This window comes from Sebastes umbrosus, chromosome 7, assembly GCF_015220745.1.
Source record: "Sebastes umbrosus isolate fSebUmb1 chromosome 7, fSebUmb1.pri, whole genome shotgun sequence".
Lineage (NCBI taxonomy): Eukaryota > Metazoa > Chordata > Actinopteri > Perciformes > Sebastidae > Sebastes > Sebastes umbrosus.
In genome coordinates, this window is record NC_051275.1 from 36,026,009 (window position 1) to 36,048,360 (window position 22,352).

General features: G+C 40.6%; 3 protein-coding genes across 6 annotated transcripts; 2 read left to right on the top strand and 1 right to left on the bottom strand.

Moving 5' to 3' along the window:
* The first annotated feature begins 389 nt into the window (after positions 1–389).
* Positions 390–4,028, top strand: lipt2 (lipoyl(octanoyl) transferase 2). 4 transcript variants are annotated; one of them, XM_037774807.1, is made up of 4 exons: positions 390–543; positions 1,579–1,893; positions 1,964–2,090; positions 3,365–4,028. In XM_037774807.1, the coding sequence occupies exons 2-4, from the start codon at positions 1,585–1,587 to the stop codon at positions 3,622–3,624; spliced, it is 696 nt and encodes a 231-aa protein (XP_037630735.1). In that variant the 5' UTR covers positions 390–543; positions 1,579–1,584; the 3' UTR covers positions 3,625–4,028. The 4 variants fall into 4 exon arrangements, with proteins under 4 accessions (XP_037630735.1, XP_037630733.1, XP_037630734.1 ...); XM_037774805.1 differs by having other exon boundaries at positions 412–571; XM_037774806.1 differs by having other exon boundaries at positions 457–578; positions 1,569–1,893.
* Positions 4,029–4,908: 880 nt separating this feature from the next.
* pgm2l1 (phosphoglucomutase 2-like 1) lies at positions 4,909–16,091 on the top strand. The gene is made up of 14 exons (XM_037776262.1): positions 4,909–5,212; positions 9,116–9,283; positions 9,418–9,524; positions 10,634–10,718; positions 10,801–10,884; positions 10,992–11,188; positions 11,674–11,863; positions 11,939–12,036; positions 12,318–12,498; positions 12,826–12,919; positions 13,097–13,226; positions 14,202–14,391; positions 14,517–14,650; positions 14,803–16,091. Exons 1-14 carry the CDS (start codon positions 5,102–5,104, stop codon positions 14,903–14,905), a joined length of 1,872 nt encoding a protein of 623 aa, XP_037632190.1. The 5' UTR covers positions 4,909–5,101; the 3' UTR covers positions 14,906–16,091.
* Positions 16,092–17,790: 1,699 nt separating this feature from the next.
* Positions 17,791–18,751, bottom strand: LOC119490981 (putative gustatory receptor clone PTE03). Its single transcript, XM_037774532.1, has one exon. It carries the CDS (start codon positions 18,733–18,735, stop codon positions 17,791–17,793), a length of 945 nt encoding a protein of 314 aa, XP_037630460.1. The 5' UTR covers positions 18,736–18,751.
* Between the last annotated feature and the right edge of the window lie 3,601 nt (positions 18,752–22,352).

A 22,352-nucleotide genomic window follows, 5' to 3' on the forward strand; every position in this document is an offset into this window, starting at 1 on the left:
AAGGTCTTACTGATGACATTTTTATGTAGATGAATATTTAAAATAACAATAACAATAATAATAATAATATTATAATAATAACAATAATACAAATAATATAAAAACAATAATTATAATAACAATAATATAATAACAACAATAATTATAATATAATAACAATAATAATAATAATAATATAAGAACAATTATAATTATCATTATAATAATATGATAATAACAATAATAGTAATAATAATAATTAGTTCCTGGTAAAATAAAGGTAAAATTAAATAAATAAAATGAACCACATTGGATTTTTCCAAACTATTGCAACGTCTTTTAATTAAATTAAGTACTTTAACACATTTCTAATGAATAAAATAAACTAATCTATCTCTTATTGTGAAAGGTTTCAATGTTCAGGTCGGCTGATGGCAGCGGAGTGCTGCAGGAACCGGAAATAGACCTATTTCACCGAGGAAGAAGAAGAACAACAACAACAACAATGGCGGAGCGCAGAGAGGCGAGCCGGTAGAGGAGAGAGAGGAGAGAGAGGTCAGACAGGTAAGACAGGTACCAACACACCTGACAGGTAAACATCGATTATGTGATGGAACTGAAGTGATGTTAAAGCGGAACCGTTGAGAGAGTGTGCAGTCAGTCAGAGAGGTTTAACCAATAGAGGCTTTTTATGGGATGTTCATGGTTTAATTAATCAATTAATTAATTGTAATAGTATTTAGGTATTTTTTAAAGAGTAAATCTCTTCTAAAGTTCACCAAATAAAATTAAAACAATTGGTAGAAATTCCTGGATGGATTTAATACTATTTGCTATATTAAGTGTTAAAATTGTGAAAATAAACAGTTAAAAAATACCTTAATATATTATAATATATTTAATGTAATCCATCAATTAACTCCAACTTTCGTTTTAAGGTACGAATTAAAGGGTACCTGTGATTTTATTTAGTAATTTTGAGGTTTGATCCCTTAAAATACCCTTAAACCACTGAGATAAACCATTAAAAACACACATTATGAGCCATTCATTAACCTCAAATTTGATGAATCCCTGAATGTGACTCTTAATTAAATATCAAGGCCATTTTTAAGGTACAAATTAAGGGTATGTTGTTGTTTTGTGAAATGTTTAGAGGATTTTAGTCCCTTACAAACCCCCTTAATCCCTGCAGAAATTGATTAATTTAATTAATTAGTGTGTCCCAGATCTGGGTTAACCCTGTTAAATAATAATGAATACTAACGTAAACCTTAATAACTCCAGGTGTGTTATTGATTAAGGTGTATTATCAGGGGTTAATTAAAGTTTTTTTTTAAAGGACTGTTGTTTCATATAATCATGAAGAAGATTATTAATGTAAATTAAGTTCCTCACAGAACATAAAGTAATATGAATTTAATTGAAATGAAGGTAGATTGTTCTGGCTGAACCCAGAACCAGCAGTCCAAACCGTAGACCTCTAACCGGTCACTTCCTGTCACAAAAAGCTGCTCAGGGCCATAAAAACCCCGTTAGTCTGCCTCATTTAACTGGAGGTTTGTGTATTAATGTCAGGGTGTGGTTTCCTACTTCCAGTCCTGGATGCAGGGCAGCAGGCCAGTGGTGGAGGTGGTCCGTCTGGGCCTGGTCTCCTACCAGGAGGCTCTGCGGCTGCAGCAGGTCTACGTGAACCGGCACCGGTCCGGTCCGGCTCACGCTCTGCTGCTGTGTGAGCACCCGCCGGTCTACACCACGGGGATCCGCCACAAACCTTACCCGGCCGCCCTGCTGGACCGCCTCCGCATGCTGGGTGCCGATGTCCACCGCGCAAACCGAGGAGGACTCATCACCTTCCACGGGCCGGGCCAGCTGGTCTGCTACCCGGTCCTCCACCTGAGCAGCTTCAGGAAGGTGTGAAGAGGTTCACGGTTGAGTTGAATGTGGTTGAATGTGAGTCAAAGGTGTGATCTGTTCCCCTCAGAGCGTTCGCTGGTACGTCTGTGAGCTGGAGAAGACCATCATCTCCGTCTGCAGCAGATTCCGCATCCAGGCCTCCACGTCTCCTCATACCGGAGTCTGGGTCGGAGACAACAAGATTTGTGCCATCGGTACGCCGCCACCACCGCCGCCGTCCTTCTACTGCTCTGACTTTACTTTATTTATTCTTCTTCGACTGTCAGCTGACGGACGAAAACCACCGGAAACTGAGCCGGACGACGGAGCGTCGTTAGCGTAGAGACGGACTTTATCCATTAAAACACAGAAGACGTTCTGTTGTTTATCTAAATCTGTCTGATTAACAAGTTGTATCCTGTTAGCTGAAAAAGACCTTAAACCCCTTTAAAGTTTAGATTCATAAAACCTCTTAACTCACTGAATTACAAACAAATCCCTCAGTTCATCTGAAAAAATGAAAGTCTTTCTAAAGTACAAATTAATAAAAGGTACGTATGATGTTATTTAGTACATTAGGGTTAAGGTTTGATCCCTTAAAAAAACCTTAAACAACTGAATTAAATAAACCATTAAAAAATATATTATGATCCATTGATTAACCTCAAATTTGTGTTGAATCCCTGAATTTGCAATTAAAAATCAAGACCCTTTTAAGGTACAAATTAAGGGTATCTGAAGCTTTTAGCCCCTTACAAACCCTTTAGTCGGAGAAAGTGTCACCAACAGAAGACCTTTAGCAGATACAGTCGACTCTGTACCCTTAACCTCCGTTAACCTCCCTTAAAGTGGCAGTAGGCAACAATATTTTGGCATAATTTGGCAAAAATTCCATAATAACCTTTCAGCATATTGTAATTCAAGTGATCTGAGAGAAAACTACACCTCTGCACCTCCTCATGGCTCTGTTTACAGGCTTTAGAAAATCTTGCCCGTGACGGCAGACTTTGACCAATCACAGGGCATTTCAGAGAGAGCGTTCCTATTGGCTGTTCCACAAAAGGAGATGCGCGTTCACGTCTGGTCTCTGCAGATAGTGAAAGCCTCGGTCAATGGCGGAACAACCTACTGGAAAGCTTGCTATTCCAGCATTGGCAGCAACTGCCTACACCTCAAAACAACCCAAAAAAAGAAAGACAGACTTTCAAAAAGACAGTCCAAACTGTTGATGTCGTTAGAAGGTAATGTGTAGCTCGCTGCGGTAGCCTCCTCAGATGTAGCGAGCACGTATGAAGCGCATGCGTATGCCCGTTCTCGTGTGGGGGGAGGGGCTTCGGACAGAGGGGGGAGAGCGGAGAGAGGAGAGAGAGGAGAGAGCAGCTCGAGGGGATGCAGGATTTTGCGTTTTCCGGATTTCTACGCACTGCAGCTTTAACTTCCTCCAGTCCTGTCGGGTGAATGTTGTTTTCTTGTTGTTGTGTTTCCGTAGGAATCCACTGCGGTCACTACGTCACTTCTCACGGCTTGGCTCTGAACTGTAACACCGACATGTCGTGGTTCGGCCACATCGTGCCGTGCGGCATCGAAGGTAAAGGCGTGACGTCGCTGAGCGCCGAGCTGCAGAGAGACGTCGGCGTGGAGGAAACCATCCCTCACCTGCTGGACGCCTTCAGGGATCAGTTCGACTGTCGGCTGACGGACGCACAAATACCTGAAACTGAGCCGGACAGCGGAGCGTCGTCAGCGTAGAGACAGACTTTATCCATTAAAACACAGCAGACGTTCTGTTGGAACTGTGTTCATCTAAATCTGTCTGATTAACGTGTTGTATCCTGTGAGCTGAAAAAGACCTTTAAAGTTTACCTCTAAAAGCAGCTCTGAATGTGTAGCTAGAAATATCCTTAACTTTTCATTTAAGGTTCAGATTCCGTGTTGCTTTGTTACTTGGTAAATATGACGGGGATATGAGAAATACCTCAATATATTACAATCAATATATAATTCTCTTATTTATTTACTCTTTGTTTAATTTGACCTTTTATTTATTTATGTATAGCTAGTTAGCATATAGTCATGACCTCTGACCCCACGATGACAAATGATCAGTGACAGCCCTCTCATTTGCATAATGAGGCAGAAATGTATAAAGAAATGAAAAAAAAGAATACAGGAATAAATAAGTTAGGGGAAAAAAATAAAAGTTGAAATGCAAAGGGAAAATTGTGCAGAAATAAATTAATGAATACATTTCAAAATACACAAGTGCATGAATAAATAAATAAATGATAAAAAATAAATGCAAAACTAGATAAATAAAGTTGAAAAATAATAGAATGAACACATAAATAAATGAAAGGGAAAATTAAACAGAATGAGAAAAAAATACAGAAATAAATAAGTTAGGGGGGAAAAAAATAAAAGTTGAAATGTAAAGGGAAAATTGTGCAGAAATAAATTAATAAATATATTTAAAAATAAATAAGTGCATGAATAAATAAATGATAAAAAATAAATGCAAAACTAGATAAATAAATTTGAAAAATAATAAAGTGAACACAAATAAAGAAAAGGAAAAATTAAACAGAATTGTAAATAACGAAAAGAATACAGAAATAAATAAGAGCTGAAATGCAAAGGGAAAATCGTGCACAAATAAATACATACATACATCTAAAAATAAATCAAATAAGTGCATGAAAAAATAAATAAATAATAAATGCAAGACTAGATGAATAGTTTTTGACAAATAATAAAAATAAATAAAAGGGAAAATTAAAGAGAATAGTAAATAAATAAGGGAATTAATACAAAGATGAATAAAAAAAAATATCAATTTATGTCACATTTGATCAATTAATTAATGGCTACATTTATTTTTAATATTATTTTTGCTACATTTAATGACATTTATTTATTTAGTATTTATTTATTTTGTCAGGTTGTGTCCTCCATAAAAAAAAGTTTACTTGTTTATCTTTTGATAAAAGGGGACTTTTATTTTACAAATTGACCGGAAGTTCTTTTTCCCGCCTCCTGAGGACTTGACGGTGTTTGTGAAACTTGAGTTAATATTTACCGGTTAGCATGAGGCTAGCTGCTAGCTGCTAGCTGTGTAGCTAACATTAGCCTCGGTGTGTGAGGTTTAAGGTCCACCCTCAGAGTCGGAGATTTGAGCACCGGCAGCACTAACAGCAGCCCGTTAGCTCGCCGGGCTCAGTCCGTCATCATGGGAGACTTTACCGGAGTCACCGGGGACCTGAACGCCGACCCGGGGACTCAGAGTACCGGCGACCCGCAGCTGGACCAGGCGGTGCTCCGGTGGCTCACCTGGGACCAGGTGAGCGTCTGTCAGGGCGTCAAGTTCAAACAGCTGGAGCTGAAGTCCTGAACGTCACACCAGACTCCATTAAAGAATCTAGCATTTTAAACACAGATTTCATTTAGATAAACACATGCAGTAATAACGGTTTAAAATACTGCATTATATAGATTATCAGGATGTTCTGGTAACATCGGCATATAAATCACACAGTTAAGTAGCTCTTAATTTCTTTAAACACAGCTGGGAACTGAAGTGTGTGCTACTGGACGTGACTGAGGAGGGACTGTCACACCAGACTCCATTAAAGAATCTAGCATTTTAAACACAGATTTCATTTAGATAAACACATGCAGTAATAACGGTTTAAAATACTGCATTTTATAGATTATCAGGATGGTCTGGTAACATCGGCATATAAATCACACAGTTAAGTAGCTCTTAATTTCATCATTAAAGGAGCTCTTAATTTCATCATTAAAGGAGCTCTTAATTTCATCATTAAAGGAGCTCTTAATTTCATCATTAAAGGAGCTCTTAATTTCATCATTAAAGTAGCTCTTAATTTCATCATTAAAGGAGCTCTTAATTTCATCATTAAAGGAGCTCTTAATTTCATTAAACAGAAACTTGTAAGAAACTGAGATGCTGAGTTCCGTTGCGTTTGAGGCGTGTAGGAAAAGCTGGCGCTGCAGCTATAATTAATTAGGAATATTTTAAAGGGACTGTTTGTAAGAATCCTAAATGTGTTGTTAACAGCTTCACCTGTGTCCGTTAAGTCAACTAAAGTCAGCGTCCTGTTGCTGGCGCTTGTGCTCGCTCTACATAGACATGAAGGAGCATCGCTCAACACAGTGAGGAGACACACGTCAGCTAAAAGCACAATATCACTCTATATTTCAGCTGCTTGGCAGTAATGTTAGCTGACCAGACCAAGGTCTCTCCATGAATCAATGCTGATCCTAGTGTTGGCTTTTCCCGCCTCAGCCTCCCGACCGCGGCCGGAGGGAACGGGGGAGACGCCGGAGTTTTGGTCGGAGACGATAACGTTTCTCTCTGCGGAGCCCCGTCACTTCACAAGACACGGGAAACCTCTGTTGGTCTGGAGGAGCTGCAGCAGTTATTTCTGCACAAACGTCCACTGAACATTCACTAGATATTCTCAGAGCTAAACTAACTCTTCTGCAGTGTGGAGTGAGCAGCATGCACGGGAGAGGTGGAGAGAGAGAGAGAGAAGGAGTGTGGTGTGTGAGTGAAGGCAGGCAGAGGAGCAGAGGAGCAGAGGAGCAGAGACTCCGGCCACACGCGAGCGCATGTGTCCCGACCCGGTACATTTATAGGTGTAAAAAGTTAAAACAGTCCTTTTAAATAAGAGCGTCTGGGTTGAAACTCTGAATGCCAAATTTTTCACTAGAACCAACCACTTCAGAAAACCCGCCAGACCACGCTTCTTATCGTCATTAATGTTGTTTTGTAATGCAGGAAATTCTAATATTGCCAGAATGTAAATGGGAGTTCTGAGTCATCCGCAGTGTGGAGCTGGAGGCCGGAACAGCGGAACAGCGGAACAGCGCCGGCTGTCTGGGTCATGATGCAGATTATTTTAGTGGGTTATCAGAAGATTAAACCGCAGCATGACTCAGCTGGTTTACAGGTAGCAAGAAGACACGAACAGTCAGCGGGACTCCTGTTAGAGTCATGTCTTTATACAGAGCATCCATCCTCATTCTGCACTCACTCACCCATTATTACATTATAATTCAGTCTTTAATGCACATTATTACATTATAATGTACAGTCTTTAAACTGATTTAATAAATCACTAGATTGAGACCAGTTACTGTAGTAACTGAGAACACACACACACGGACACACACGGACACACACGCTGCTATGTAATTTTAAAGGTCATGAATGTTTCTGACCTCCAGTGTAAATGTCAACAGCCTGGAAGAAATCCACAGACAGACAGCAGGCTGTGTCACTTATTATAATAATAATTATTATTATTAATTATTATTATTATTTTTGTATTATTAATTATGTATTCCTTATTATTAATTATTATGATTAATTATTAATATTATTGATTATTATTATTATATTATTATTATTGGTTATTATTATTTATTTGTGTATATCATTATCAGTGTGATCTCTCTCATATCTGTCAGACAGAGATTATTAATAGAAATTCATAAGATTTTGTTCCAGTTAAGGCTGCAACTAACAACTTATTTCATTATTTTATCATTTTCATTATTATTATTATTATTATTATTAATATTAATATTATTATTATTATTATTATTAATAATAATATTAATAAATAATACTATTTATTTATTTATTTGTGTTGTTAACATCGTCACGTGTTTAGTTTATAAAACTAAAGAGATTCAGAGGAAGTTTTGATTCATAAATGACTGAAATGATGAAGTGAATTAATATTGTTAATATTATTGTGGTGTGTTTTTATTTTATTTTGAAAGCTGCATTTTATTATATTCGACTCTTATTTTTCTTATTTCAGCTTTACTATTTTGTTGATATGTTTTCTGTTTAAAATGTATTATTACATTATTTATGTATCATATCTAGGTCATTATTCTTTAAAGGATCAGTCTGGTGTTATTCTATATTTTTACTTATTGTTATTAAATCTCATGTTAGTGCGTCTCTAAATACTGTCTGACTTCCTGTGTGTGTCTCTCAGCTGAGAGCTCGTTGGTTCCTACTGAGGACGTTAAAGACTCTGATCTCTAGTTTATATATATATATATAGTCGTTTAATTTCTGTAGTTTTTATCAACAAACAGAGGAAACAGAGACTTTGTTAGGGACTATTTTCGTGTGGAGCTCTAGACCAGGGGTCAGGGGTCAGGGGTCAGCAGCCTTCACTATCTAAAGAGCTATTTTAGGCCAAAAAAAACAAATAAATCTGTCTGGATCCACAAAACACATGTGATCTTTGTGATGAAGGTGACACAGTTTATAGTCTAAGTATATAGTATATCAGTCTAATGCAGTGAGGGCCAAAGAGACAATGGACTACGGAGTATTAGGGCCACATTGAGGGAAAAAACATCTGAGATTTACAGAACAAAGTCAGAACTTTACGAGAATAAAGTCGGAATATTACGAGAATAAATCATAACTTAACGAGAAAAAAAAGTCAGAATATTACGAGAAAAAATACATAATATTACGAGAATAAATCATAACTTAACGAGAAAAAAAAGTCGAAATATTACGAGAATAAATCATAACTTTACGAGAAAAAAAGGTTGGAATATTACGAGAATAAATCATAACTTCACGAGAAAAAAAAGTCGGAATATTACGAAAAAGTCTAAACTTTCCGAGAAAAAAAGTCATAATATTACGAGAATAAAGTCATAACTTTACGAGAATAAATCATAATTTTACGAGAAAAAAAGTCGTAATATTACGAGAATAAAGTCATAACTTTACGAGAAATAAAAGTCATAATATTACGAGAATAAAGGCGTAATATTATGAGAATAAAGTCATAACTTTACGAGAAAAAAAGTTGTAATATATAACGAGAATAAAGCCACAAGTTTACAAGAAAAAAATTAAATAACACGTAAAATGACTACTTTATAATATTCTTACTTTATTCTCTAAATCTCAGGTTTATTGTTTTTCCTCAATGGGGCCCTAATACTCCGTCGTACCGTCGTGTCATAGACCTACAACAATGATCAATAAACATGAAAGTGTAAACAAAGAACAGTTATTCATGTCCATGGTTAAAGATCACAGGGAGCCTCTGGAGAGGGTTAGGGTTAGAGGGGAGAGGAGCTGAAGAGCTGCTGACTGCTGGACTAGACGCTGGATGAGATAAACTACAGAGTGTATATCAGACCGTGATGGACTTCTTCTTCTGTGGTGTAGAACCGGCGAACCCGGGCCCAGGTGGAGTCTCTGGTGGCGGCGGGTCGTCTGGAGGATCTGAGGACGAGACTCGGCAGCAGGATGAGCTTCGGCACGGCGGGACTTAGAGCGCCGATGGGAGCCGGATTCAACCGGATCAACGACCTCACCGTCATCCAGTCCACCCAGGTCAGACCAGTTAAACCCACCTACTGGTCCAGTCTACTGGGAACACACAACACGTTAACAACACGTTATTACAGCGTTGACTGTGACTGACTACAGCCTCTAACCCTGATGTCTGTCCGTCTGTCCGTCTGCAGGGCTTATACTCGTACCTGTGCAGGTGTTCTTCAGACTTCAGCAGCAGAGGACTGGTTGTTGGCTTTGACAACAGAGGTCAGGAGGAGAGCGGCTGCAGCAGTCAGAGGTGACCACTAACACACCATGAACAGACTTTATTATCACGATTCTAATAACGAGGTTCAATTATTCATAAAAAAGGAGAAAGAACCAATCAAGAAAAACATCTGGTTCAGAATAGAAGTTACCACGAAGCTAACGAAGCTAACACGGCCGCTATGATATTTAGCTAATATCTACTTTTAAATTAATTTTACTATTATTAAAAACGAGATCATTTTCCAACAAACTGAATGTGATTTTAGTCGTTTTGACTTTTAAGATAACCATCAACATCTGGTGGTCCAGCTTTTATTTTGAAAGTAGAGGGAAGTGTCCAACAGGATGACCGTCTCCAACGTATCCTCATATCAACGGTTCGTGTATTTTTCAAGCATTTTTTTACGAATGTCCAGCAACACGTGGAAATTTCCGCTCGTTACATGCATACAGTTATTTCAAAATAAACTTCCGTCTACACAGGAAACTACTTAGTTTAGGAAAAGATCGTGGTTTGGGTTAAAATAGCTACGGAAGTGGCATTAACTTAAGTAACAAATAAATCAACGTTGACTTCTGGCCTCACACGGGGCACCAATAGTGGCCTCCTGGGTGAAAGTCTGGTGTGTTTTATTTTGAAAGTAGAGGGAAGTGTCCAACAGGATGACCATCTCCAACGTATCCTCATATCAACGGTTCGTGTGACATCTTACAAAAAGTTATTCCTCATTTTTCGTCCGTTTTTCTACAAATGTCCGACAACACGTGTCAGTTTCCGCTCGTTACATGCATGCAGTCTTTTCAAAATAAACTTCCGTCTTCACAGGAAACTACTTAGTATGGGAAAAGATGGTGGTTTGGGTTAAAACAACTACGGAAGTGGCGTTAACTTAAGTACGGAAGTTACATAACAAATAAATCAACGTTGACTTCTGGCCTCACACGGGGCACCAATAGTAGCGGTCTCCTGGTGACAGTCTGGTGTGTTTAGACCCACCCGTCCACCACGACCTCCTCCCTATACGCCGTTCGCCGTTGTTTATACTTCCTGGTTCACGATTACGTGGATTAAATACGAATTGGTTTCATGGGATGTATACGAATTACAGTACACATTTTATTGTTTGTTTCTTTGAGGTTGGCGAAGTTGACGGCCGCTGTGATGCTAACCAGAGGCATTCCCGTTCATCTTTTCTCCACGTTCGTCCCGACGCCATATGTGGTGAGGAGACAGTAACGCATCACTTCCTGTCACCTGTGCCGTGTGTTGTAGTTTGTTATTAAATGTGTGTATTTGTTTCCAGCCGTACGCGTTGAAGAAGCTCGGCGCCGCCGCCGGAGTGATGATCACCGCCTCTCACAATCCTAAAGAAGACAACGGATACAAGGTCAGAGAACCGCCAGGAGTCAGGCTGGTGTTAAACGCCAAACAGGAAACGGGTCACTGCTGCTGGTCAAATACAACCCCCCCTCAGGTCTGCATCGCCCTCTGCAGGTGTACTGGTGTAACGGTGCTCAGATCTCCTCGCCTCACGACAAGGAGATCCTGCAGAGTATCGAGGAGCAGCTGGAGCCCTGGAGCGCCTCCTGCTGGGAGGAGGAGCTGGTGGAGAGCTGCTCCCTGAGGACCGACCCCCTGACCCAGATCAACCGCTGCTACATGGACGAGCTCACCTCCCTCTGCTTCCACAGGTAAGAAGACGGAGCCAGTCCCCCCCAGACCTCTACAGCTAATCCTCAGACCTCTACAGGTAGTCCCTAGACCTCTACAGGTAGTCCTCAGACCTCTACAGGTAGTCCCTAGACCTCTACAGCTAGTCCTCAGACCTCTACAGCTAGTCCCTAGACCTCTACAGCTAGTCCTCAGTCCTCTACAACTAGTCCCTAGACCTCTACAGCTAGTCCCTAGACCTCTACAGCTAGTCCCTAGACCTCTACAGCTCTAGAGGATTCAAGGTCTACAGGGCAGTGAAGGGAACTACTGTGCGTGACGCTGCCTCACGTATCCTGCGTCTGTTTTGAGCGTTGGATGTGAACGTCATCAGAAATGAACACGACACTTATGTGACGCAAACGCGTTGTTAAAAAACCCACATATCTCCGGTTACTTTGGACAAACCCGTCCTCAGGTAGGACCGGGACGACCGGATGTCTGACGTATCTCTGGTGTCTCTCAGGGATCTGAACAGAAGCTGTCCGTTGAAGTTCGTCCACTCGTCGTTCCACGGCGTCGGACACGTCTTCGTCCAGCAGGCCTTCCACGCCTTTGGCTTCAGTCCGCCCATCCCCGTCCCCGAGCAGAAAGACCCCGACCCCAACTTCTCCTCGGTTCGCTGTCCCAACCCCGAGGAGGGGGAGTCGGTCCTGGTAGGAGGCCGATCTGGTTCTTCAGTTCAGGGTTTTATTATTTCTGTTTTAGTGATCGGTTCTTTTCTTCTTCAGGAGCTCTCTCTTCTTCTGGCAGAGCGGGAAAACGCTCGCATCGTCCTGGCGACGGATCCCGACGCCGACCGGCTGGCTGTCGCAGAGAAGTCTGACGGGTAACTGTAATGTTTGCTCAAAGGCACTTAAGTACCCCAGACCTCCGCAGCTAGTACCCAGACCCAAGACCTTCGCAGCTAGTACCCAGACCCAAGACCTCTTCAGCTAGTACCCAGACCCAAGACCTCTTCAGCTAGTACCCAGACCCAAGACCTCCGCAGCTAGTACCCAGACCCAAGACCTCCGCAGCTAGTACCCAGACCCAAGACCTCTGCAGGCTGTCGGCGTTAAAGCCAGAAACCTTCCAGGTGTATTTCACCTGTCCCCGGCTGTCTTCCAGGTGCGGTTGGAAGGTGTTCACCGGTAACGAGCTGGCGGCTCTGTTGGGTTGGTGGATGTTCTTCAACTGGAAGGAGGCTCATCCAGATCCTGCAGACACTCAGAGGGTCTACATGTTGGCCACCACAGTGTCCTCCAAGATCCTGCAGGCCTTCGCTCGCATCGAGGGGTTCCACTTCGAGGTCAGCAAACGTTACTACTGGCACGACTCTGTTAAACTAACCGTTGATCTAAAATAAAGACTAGTTTTAGTAGTAGTACTAGTAGATTAGTAGTAGTACTAGTAGTACTAGTAGATTAGTAGTAGTATTAGTAGATAGTATTAAATACTTGACAAATCTCCCTTTAAGGTACCTTCAATTTAGAACGGATAAAAAATGTGTGATTAATTTGCGATTAATCGTGATTAAATATCTTAATCGATTGCCAGTCGTAGTGACTAATGAGATGTTATCACATCTGTTAAAGTGATGACGATGATGATGATGATGATGGTCTGTGTTCAACAGGAAACTCTTCCTGGGTTTAAGTGGATCGGGAACAGAATACACGAACTCTCCAAAACAGGAAACAGCGTCATATTCGCCTTCGAGGAGTCAATAGGTGAGTTTACATTTTACTGAGTTTTCTAGAAAGATCCTGATCGGTTTATTCTCTCGGCTCCGTAGTATTATTATTAGTATTTAAATATTTGGAAGGTAAATATCTCTGATTGTGGTCCAGTTGAGACCGACGGTGTGAGCCGGTCCCAGTCAGACCGTTGTGCTTCCATGTCTTCAGGGTTCCTGTGTGGCAGTCTGGTTCCTGAGAAAGACGGCGTGAGCTCGGCGGCGGTCGTGGCTGAACTGACTTCTTACCTCCACAACAAGAACCTGAGTCTGAAGCAGCAGCTGCACAACATCTACCAGACGTACGTACGCTTAGAACGTTACAACGTTACATCGTTACAATGTTACATCGTTACAACGTTACAACGTTACAACGTTACAATGTTACAACGTTACAACGCTACAACGCTACAACGCTACAACGTTACATCGTTACATCGTTACAACGTTACATCGTTACATCGTTACAACGTTACATCGTTACATCGTTACAGCGTTACATCGTTACAACGTTACAACGTTACAACGTTACATCGTTACAACGTTACATCGTTACAACGTTACAACGTTACATCGTTACATCGTTACATCGTTACAATGTTACATGGTTACAACGTTACATGGTTACAACGTTACAACGTTACATCGTTACAATGTTACATGGTTACAACGTTACATGGTTACAACGTTACAACGTTACATCGTTACATGGTTACAACGTTACATGGTTACAACGTTACATCGTTACAACGTTACATCGTTACATCGTTACAACGTTACATCGTTACAACGTTACATCGTTACATCGTTACAACGTTACATCGTTACAACATTACAACGTTACATCGTTACAAGGTTACAACGTTACATCGTTACATCGTTACAAGGTTACAACGTTACATCGTTACAACGTTACATGGTTACAACGTTACAACGTTACATCGTTACAACGTTACATCGTTACAACGTTACATCGTTACATCGTTACAACGTTACAATGTTATAACGTTCTCACGCTGCTTTAGTTCCTCTAGATCACGGTCAGGGTTATCAGAGTTATTAATAGAGTTCAGTTTGAGTTATGTATTTCCTGACAGTGTTGTTTTATCTCTGACATCCATGAAACGCGATCAGATAACTGAAGGATTAATAACGTTCTATTCTCTTTATTTAATGATTAAATAAAGAACATGGTGGGTTTCTCTGGTTCTGGTATCGACTTCTAGATTTCTGGTATGGTGACATCACTACTTCCTGTTGTGACTTCCTGTCTCCAGGTACGGTCACCACGTGTCCAAAACCTCGTACGTCATCTGTGACAACCCCCAAACCATCGCGAGGATCTTCTGCCGCATCAGAAACTTCGACGGTGAAGCTTCGTACCCGAAGACGTGCGGCGGCGTCCGGATCGACCACGTCAGAGACGTTACCACGGGATACGACAGCAGCCGGCCCGACCTCCGATCAGTGAGAAACCATCCATGAATCCTCAATGTGTTGAAGTACTCATTATGTACTGCAGCTGTAAACGTAGTACTAGTACAACGTGTTGTGAAGTACCTGTAGTAAATGTAGTTGTGTTTCCTGTGGAGGTACTTCCTGTGACGAGGAGCAGTCACATGATCACCTTCACTCTCCAGAACGGCGTCGTGGCGACGCTGAGGACCAGCGGAACCGAACCCAAAATCAAATACTATACAGAGTACTGCGCCGCACCGGGGAACAGGTAGGAGATATATATATATATATGATACCAGGATCTCCCCTTTAGCTTTAAAACGCTGCAACCTAAAAATCACAAGTTGTGTTAAAGAAATTGGTTAAATGTGTTAAAACTATGAATGATATTAAAATGATGACATCACCGTCTCGCTGCAGCGAGGCGTCCCGTCTGGAGGACGAGCTGGAGAAGATCACCGCCGCCCTGCTGGACGAGTTCCTGGAGCCGGAGAGGAACCGCCTGATTCGCCGCTGCGACTAGCTCCGCCTCCCCCGCTGCTGTTTTCCTGTCGATGATGTCACATCCTGTCGTGTTCGTAGACGAATCAGAGCAGCCCGCTGCTCCTCCCTGTGGTGTCGATCAATATCATCAATAGATCGATATTTAGTGTCCGTCATAGAGCAGAGAGCATGATGGACAACCAAAGAGAGATCATTGTGATTGGTTATCAGGACAGAGGAAGTATTAAAGTATTGATAAATGTATTTTCATAGAAAGAAATATAAATTAAACAGTTTGTAAAAATCAAAACTGTGAAGACTTGAAATAAATTAGTTTTATAAGGAAGTTCATTAACGACAAAACAAACACGACGAGTTTCTGTACGGTGGCCTAATGCTGCCACCGCAACAAAAAATTTTTTTTTTTGTTATGTTATAACAAGATCATTTTCTTCATCATTAATAAAAACCAAAAGACCACAGAAGAAGAGTTGCTTTTTAGAGTATTTTGATTAACCAAGAATTCACCAAAAATCCATAGTCTAACAGTAGAGAGTCTGAAGCTCTCTGATTGGATAGTTCTTACAGCAATGCACTCTGGGACTTGTAGTAGACTTCTCTCCTAAAGATTTTTTTTAATGTTTTTTTTTACTTTTTTGCAATGAAGCTTTTTTTTATTTTCATCTTATTTATCTTATTAAAGTTGAAACTGTTCAATTTCAACAAAACAATTGTAATAATCGATTGATCGTTTGAATCGTGAGTTCTGTGGTTCCGGCTCAGTCTGCTGGTTTCCTCTCCGGTCTGTCGGTCGGACGACGACGAGACATTTAAAGACGTCACCGTGGATTCAGACAACTTTAAATTTAGACTTTTACATTTAGTTTGTTTTGGGTCAACAGTTTTGTTATCAATGAACTTCCATATATGGAGTGAAAATCAGCTGTTTATCTTCTTTGTAGTTTTGGATGTTTAGCTGAATGTTAAAGTTTCCCTTCACATCCTGTGATGTTATTATTTTTATACTCTGAGATAAAAGATATTTATGAGACGCTTCATGTTGTTGTTGTGTTAAAGAATCATTCAGCTCCTCGTGTTAACTCGGTTAACTCGGTTAAATGGTTAAATGTGTTCCTCAGTTTGGTTGTTTGGACGGAGGACAGAGTGAGACCTCTTGTTAACGTGGTTCTCTGATGATCCACCAATAAAACTTAGTAAAACTATTACATATTTTCTATTTGTTCATTATTTAGAATCAGTAGAGTCAAAAGATCAGTAGAGTCAGTAGAGTCGGGAGAGTCAGTAGAATCAGGAGAGTCAGTAGAATCAGGAGACTCAGTAGAGTCAGTAGATTTAGTAGAGTCAGTAGAATCAGTAGAATCAGTAGAGTCAGTAGAGTCAGTAGATTTAGTAGAGTCAGTAGAATCAGTAGAGTCAGTAGAGTCAGTAGATTTAGTAGAGTCAGTAGAATCAGTAGAATCAGGAGAGAGAGTAGAATCAGGAGACTCAGTAGAATCAGTAGAGTCAGTAGATTTAGTAGAGTCAGTAGAATCAGTAGAATCAGGAGAGAGAGTAGAATCAGGAGACTCAGTAGAATCAGTAGAGTCAGTAGAGTCAGTAGATTTAGTAGAGTCAGTAGAATCAGTAGAATCAGGAGAGAGAGTAGAATCAGGAGACTCAGTAGAATCAGTAGAGTCAGTAAGGCAAGGCAAGGCAAGGCAGCTTTATTTGTATAGCACATTTCAACAACAGGGCAATTCAAAGTGCTTTACAGAAACATTCAAGAACATTGCGACAAAGTAGATTTAGTAGAGTCAGTAGAATCAGTAGAATCAGGAGAGAGAGTAGAATCAGGAGAGTCAGTAGAATCAGTAGAGTCAGTAGATTTAGTAGAGTCAGTAGAATCAGGAGAGAGAGTAGAATCAGGAGAGTCAGTAGAATCAGGAGAGTCAGTAGAATCAGAAGAGTCAGTAGAGTCAGTAGAATCAGGAGAGTCAGTAGAATCAGAAGTCAGTAGAATCAGGAGAATCAGAAGAGTCAGAAGAGTCAGTAGAATCAGGAGAGAGTAGAATCAGGAGACTCAGTAGAATCAGGAGAGTCAGTAAAATCAGGAGAGTCAGTAGAATCAGAAGAGTCAGTAGAATCAGGAGAGTCAGTAGAATCAGAAGTCAGTAGAATCAGGAGAGTCAGTAGAATCAGAAGTCAGTAGAATCAGGAGAGTCAGTAGAATCAGAAGAGTCAGTAGAATCAGGAGAGTCAGTAGAGTCAGTAGAATCAGGAGAGTCAGTAGAATCAGAAGTCAGTAGAATCAGGAGAGTCAGTAGAATCAGAAGAGTCAGTAGAATCAGGAGAGTCAGTAGAGTCAGTATAGTCAGTAGAATCAGAAGAGTCAGTAGAATCAGGAGAGTCAGTAGAATCAGGAGAGTCAGTAGAATCAGAAGATTCAGTAGAATCAGGTGAGTCAGTAGAATCAGTAGAATCAGAAGAGTCAGTAGAATCAGTAGAATCAGGTGAGTCAGTAGAATCAGTAGAATCAGAAGATTCAGTAGAATCAGGTGAGTCAGTAGAATCAGTAGAATCAGAAGAGTCAGTAGAATCAGGTGAGTCAGTAGAATCAGTAGAATCAGTAGAGTCAGAAGAATCAGTAGAATCAGAAGAATCAGGTGAGTCAGTAGAATCAGTAGAATCAGAAGAGTCAGTAGAATCAGTAGAATCAGGTGAGTCAGTAGAATCAGTAGAATCAGAAGAGTCAGTAGAATCAGTAGAATCAGAAGAGTCAGTAGAATCAGTAGAATCAGTAGAATCAGTAGAGTCAGTAGAATCAGTAGAATCAGAAGAATCAGGTGAGTCAGTAGAATCAGTAGAATCAGGTGAATCAGGTGAGTCAGTAGAATCAGTAGAATCAGGACTTTATTGATGTGGTTTTCATGGGCGTGGTTTGTGGGGTTCTGGTTTGTGGGTGAAGTTCTGGAGGATTCTGGTCCTGATCTGGTGCAGATTCATGCCGTAGATGATGGGGTTGATGAGGGGCGGGACCACCAGGAACTCTGCAGCCAGCGCGTTCTGCAGCGCCTGCAGCGTGCCGCCGCCGCCGCCGCCGTAACGGGAATACATGATGTCGAACATCAGCGAGCCGAGGAAGACGAGCAGCGTGGCGAGGTGCGGCAGACACGTCTGTACGAACTTCCTGCGGTCGGAGTGCAACCGGAGCGAGGCTCGGACCAGGTGGGTGTAGGACACCAGGATCAGGACGGTCTGCAGGATGTGCGAGAACGTCAGCACGAAGCCGTAGATGTTGTTGACCGTCGTGTCGGAGCACGACAGCTTCACCACCTCCCAGTTGGTGCAGAAGATCTTCTTGACGTGGCGTCTGCAGAGTGGCAGGTTGGCGGTCAGCGTGACGCCGATCGCCGTCTCCAGCAGCGAGAAGCACCAGGTGAGCAGCAGCAGCTGCGCCACCTTCTGCCCCGTCATCAGCGTCTGGTACTGCAGCGGCTTACAGATGGCGAGGTAGCGGTCGTACGCCATGACGGTCAGACTGGTGAACTCGCAGAAGACGTAACAGTAAACGCCAAACAGCTGCGCCAGACAGCCGGAGTACGTGATGGCGTGAGAGTCGGCCAGAAGGTCGTGAAGCAGCTTCGGGTAGAAACTGGACGCTCCGCAGATGCCGTTAAAACACAGGTTGCACATGAAGACGTAGATCGGCTGGTGGAGCGTCTTCTCCAGACAGACGGTGACGATGAGCGTCACGTTGACGAAGATCGTCAAGACGTACGACATCAGAGCGAAGGCGAAGAACGTCTGGCGGTTGGTCAGCGAGTCATTGAGACCCTGAAGCTCCAACACCAGCTCAGACTTATTCTCCATCAAGTCTGTTTATAACCTCAAACACTCTGTATATAACCTCAGAAACTGTGTTTATAACCTCAGAAACTCTGTTTATAACCTCAGAAACTCTGTTTATAACCTCAGAAACTGTGTTTATAACCACAAAAACTGTGTTTATAACCTCAGAAACTCTGTTTATAACCTCAGAAACTGTTTATAACATCAGAAACTCTGTTTATAACCTCAAAAACTATGTTTATAACCTCAAAAACTCTGTATATAACTTCAAAAACTCTGTTTATAACGTCAGAAACTCTGTTTATAACATCAAAAACTCCATATCAGACTGTATATAACGTAAAAAAAATTCCACATCACACTGTTTATAACATCAAAAACTCCACATCAGACTGTTTATAACGTCAACAACTCCACATCAGACTGTATATAACATCAAAAACTCCACATCAGACTGTTTATAACATCAAAAACTCCACATCAGACTGTATATAACGTAAAAAAAACTCCACATCACACTGTTTATAACATCAAAAACTCCACATCAGACTGTATATAACATCAAAAAAACTCCACATCAGACTGTATATAATGTCAAAAACTCCACATCAGACTGTATATAACGTAAATAAAACTCCACATCAGACTGTATATAACATCAAAAACTCCACATCAGACTGTTTATAACATCAAAAACTCTACATCAGACTGTATATAACATCAAAAACTCCAAATCAGACTGTTTATAACATCAAAAACTCCACATCAGACTGTATATAACGTCAAAAACTCCACATCAGACTGTATATAACATCAAAAACTCCACATCATACTGTTTATAACATCAAAAACTCCACATCAGACTGTATATAATGTCAAAAACTCCACATCAGACTGTATATAACGTAAATAAAACTCCACATCAGACTGTATATAACATCAAAAACTCCACATCAGACTGTATATAACATCAAAAACTCCACATCAGACTGTTTATAACATCAAAAAACTCTACATCAGACTGTATATAACATCAAAAACTCCAAATCAGACTGTTTATAACATCAAAAACTCCACATCAGACTGTATATAACGTCAAAAACTCCACATCAGACTGTATATAACATCAAAAACTCCACATCATACTGTTTATAACATCAAAAACTCCACATCAGACTGTATATAACATCAAAAACTCCACATCAGACTGTTTATAACATCAAAAACTCCACATCAGACTGTATATAACATCAAAAACTCCACATCAGACTGTATATAACATCAAAAACTCCACATCAGACTGTATATAACATCAAAAACTCCACATCAGACTGTTTATAACATCAAAAATTCCACATCAGACTGTATATAACATCAAAAACTCCACATCAGACTGTATATAACATCAAAAACTCCACATCAGACTGTATATAACACCAAAAACTCCACATCAGACTGTATATAACGTAAAACAAACTCCACATCAGACTGTATATAACGTCAAAAACTCCACATCAGACTGTATATAACATCAAAAACTCCACATCAGACTGTATATAACGTAAAAGAAATCCACATCAGACTGTATATAATGTCAAAAACTCCACATCAGACTGTATATAACGTAAAGAAAACTCCACATCAGACTGTATATAACGTAAAAACCTCCACATCAGACTGTACATAACATCAAAAACTCCACATCAGACTGTATATAACATAAAAAAAACTCCACATCAGACTGTATATAACATCAAAAACTCCACATCAGACTGTATATAACGTCAAAAACTCCACATCAGACTGTATATAACATCAAAAACTTCACATCAGACTGTATATAACGTAAAAAAAACTCCACATCAGACTGTATATAACGTAAAAAAAACTCCACATCAGACTGTATATAACATCAAAAACTCCACATCAGACTGTATATAACGTCAAAAAACTCCACATCAGACTGTATATAACATCAAAAACTCCACATCAGACTGTTTATAACATCAAAAAACTCCACATCAGACTGTATATAACATCAAAAACTCCACATCAGACTGTATATAACATCAAAAACTCCACATCAGACTGTTTATAACATCAAAAACTCCACATCAGATTGTATATAACATCAAAAACTCCACATCAGACTGTATATAACATCAAAAACTCCACATCAGACTGTATATAACATCAAACTGAATGTTATTAACTCTTTAAAGTTATAAACTACTAATGAGAAAACATGACGTAAACTGCTCAGTGACATTATTATTATTATTATTATTATTATTATTATTATTATTATTATTTTTATTATTATTATTAACAACACAAACGACTGCAGCTCTGATTGTTCTTCACATGAATAAATAAAACATCATCAACCAGATTAATAATCAGTCACGAATAACTAATAAACTAATAAATTGTAATAAATAAGTAATAAACGGTGAGCAGCCGACTGTCCTGCTGAGGAACAGAGTCAGAGAGCAGCAGCTCTTATACACCTGAACGCTGCTCACAGACAGGTAGACAGGTAGACAGGTAGACAGGTAGACAGTGGCGAGGCTGAGGCCACGCCCCCTTCTGATCATCTTGGCAGACATTCATATCAATAATTTAAATAATATTTAAAGAAGAAGTCAACGCTGATATTAAACATAATCGAGTGGATAACATCAATGTTTCAGTGAAACGGTGCAGATGTTGATAGAAGCACCAGATGTGGCTGATGATTCCTGAGAGGTCACTGAGCAAATAAACTGGGAAAAGAAAGTAGTTAAACTTGTGTTTGGTGGATTATTTCTCTGTTGTTACAATGCTAATGGTCATTGTATTCTACATGGTTGAAAGCCTGTTTATTGACCTTCAAAATGATGTCACACTTGTAAGGATCATGCATTTGTGGGATGAGCAGCACAGCTGATGATGTGGGGAGCGCCCAAGAAACATGTTCCAAAATGCTCTGCCAATGGTAAACAGTGTATTCTCCTGTTGGTGTTGACTCTTGTTCTGAGCTCTTGTTTTGTTTGTGTGCATAGGGCCTGCTGTGTGCTGCGCTCTACAAAAGGGATCATTTGGTGTCTAGCTCATAAGGCGACCAGGAAGCCTGCAATGACTGCCCTTCACCGTCAGGCCCGTTGGCGCTGGTGTCGACAACACAGACAATGGAACCTGAACATGTGGGGGAATGTCATGTTCAGTGATGAGTCCAGGTTCTGTCTGCCAAAGTCAGATTGCAGGGTCAAAGTCTGGAGACGACGTGGAGAACGCTATGCTGATTGTTGAACCGATGGAGTAACAGCTTTTGGTGGGGGCAGTGTCATGGTGTGGGGGGGGCATCTCCCTCACTGGCAAAACAAGGCTTGTCATCATTGAAGGCCATCTCAATGCAGTGAGATATCAGGATGAGATTCTGCAGCCAGTGGTGATCCCATATCTCCACAATCTGGGACCTAACTTCATCCTCCAAGAAACAACGCCCCCCCCACAGAGCCAGGGTTATCACAGACTACCTCCACAATGTGGGAGGAGAGAGAATGGAACGGCCTGCCAAGAGTCCACACCTCAACCCAATTCAACATGTGGGATCAGTTTGGGCGTGCTGTACGTGTTAGAGTGACCAACACAACCAC

Coding starts and splice junctions, on each gene's coding strand:
- lipt2 (XM_037774807.1), top strand. CDS start 1,585: ATGCAGGGCAGCAGGCCAGTGGTGGAGGTGGTCCGTCTGGGCCTGGTC. Junction 1,894..1,963: donor ACCTGAGCAGCTTCAGGAAG/GTGTGAAGAGGT, acceptor TGTTCCCCTCAG/AGCGTTCGCTGGTACGTCTG. Junction 2,091..3,364: donor CAACAAGATTTGTGCCATCG/GTACGCCGCCAC, acceptor GTGTTTCCGTAG/GAATCCACTGCGGTCACTAC.
- pgm2l1 (XM_037776262.1), top strand. CDS start 5,102: ATGGGAGACTTTACCGGAGTCACCGGGGACCTGAACGCCGACCCGGGG. Junction 5,213..9,115: donor GGTGGCTCACCTGGGACCAG/GTGAGCGTCTGT, acceptor TCTGTGGTGTAG/AACCGGCGAACCCGGGCCCA. Junction 13,227..14,201: donor CTGCACAACATCTACCAGAC/GTACGTACGCTT, acceptor TCCTGTCTCCAG/GTACGGTCACCACGTGTCCA.
- LOC119490981 (XM_037774532.1), bottom strand. CDS start 18,735: ATGGAGAATAAGTCTGAGCTGGTGTTGGAGCTTCAGGGTCTCAATGAC.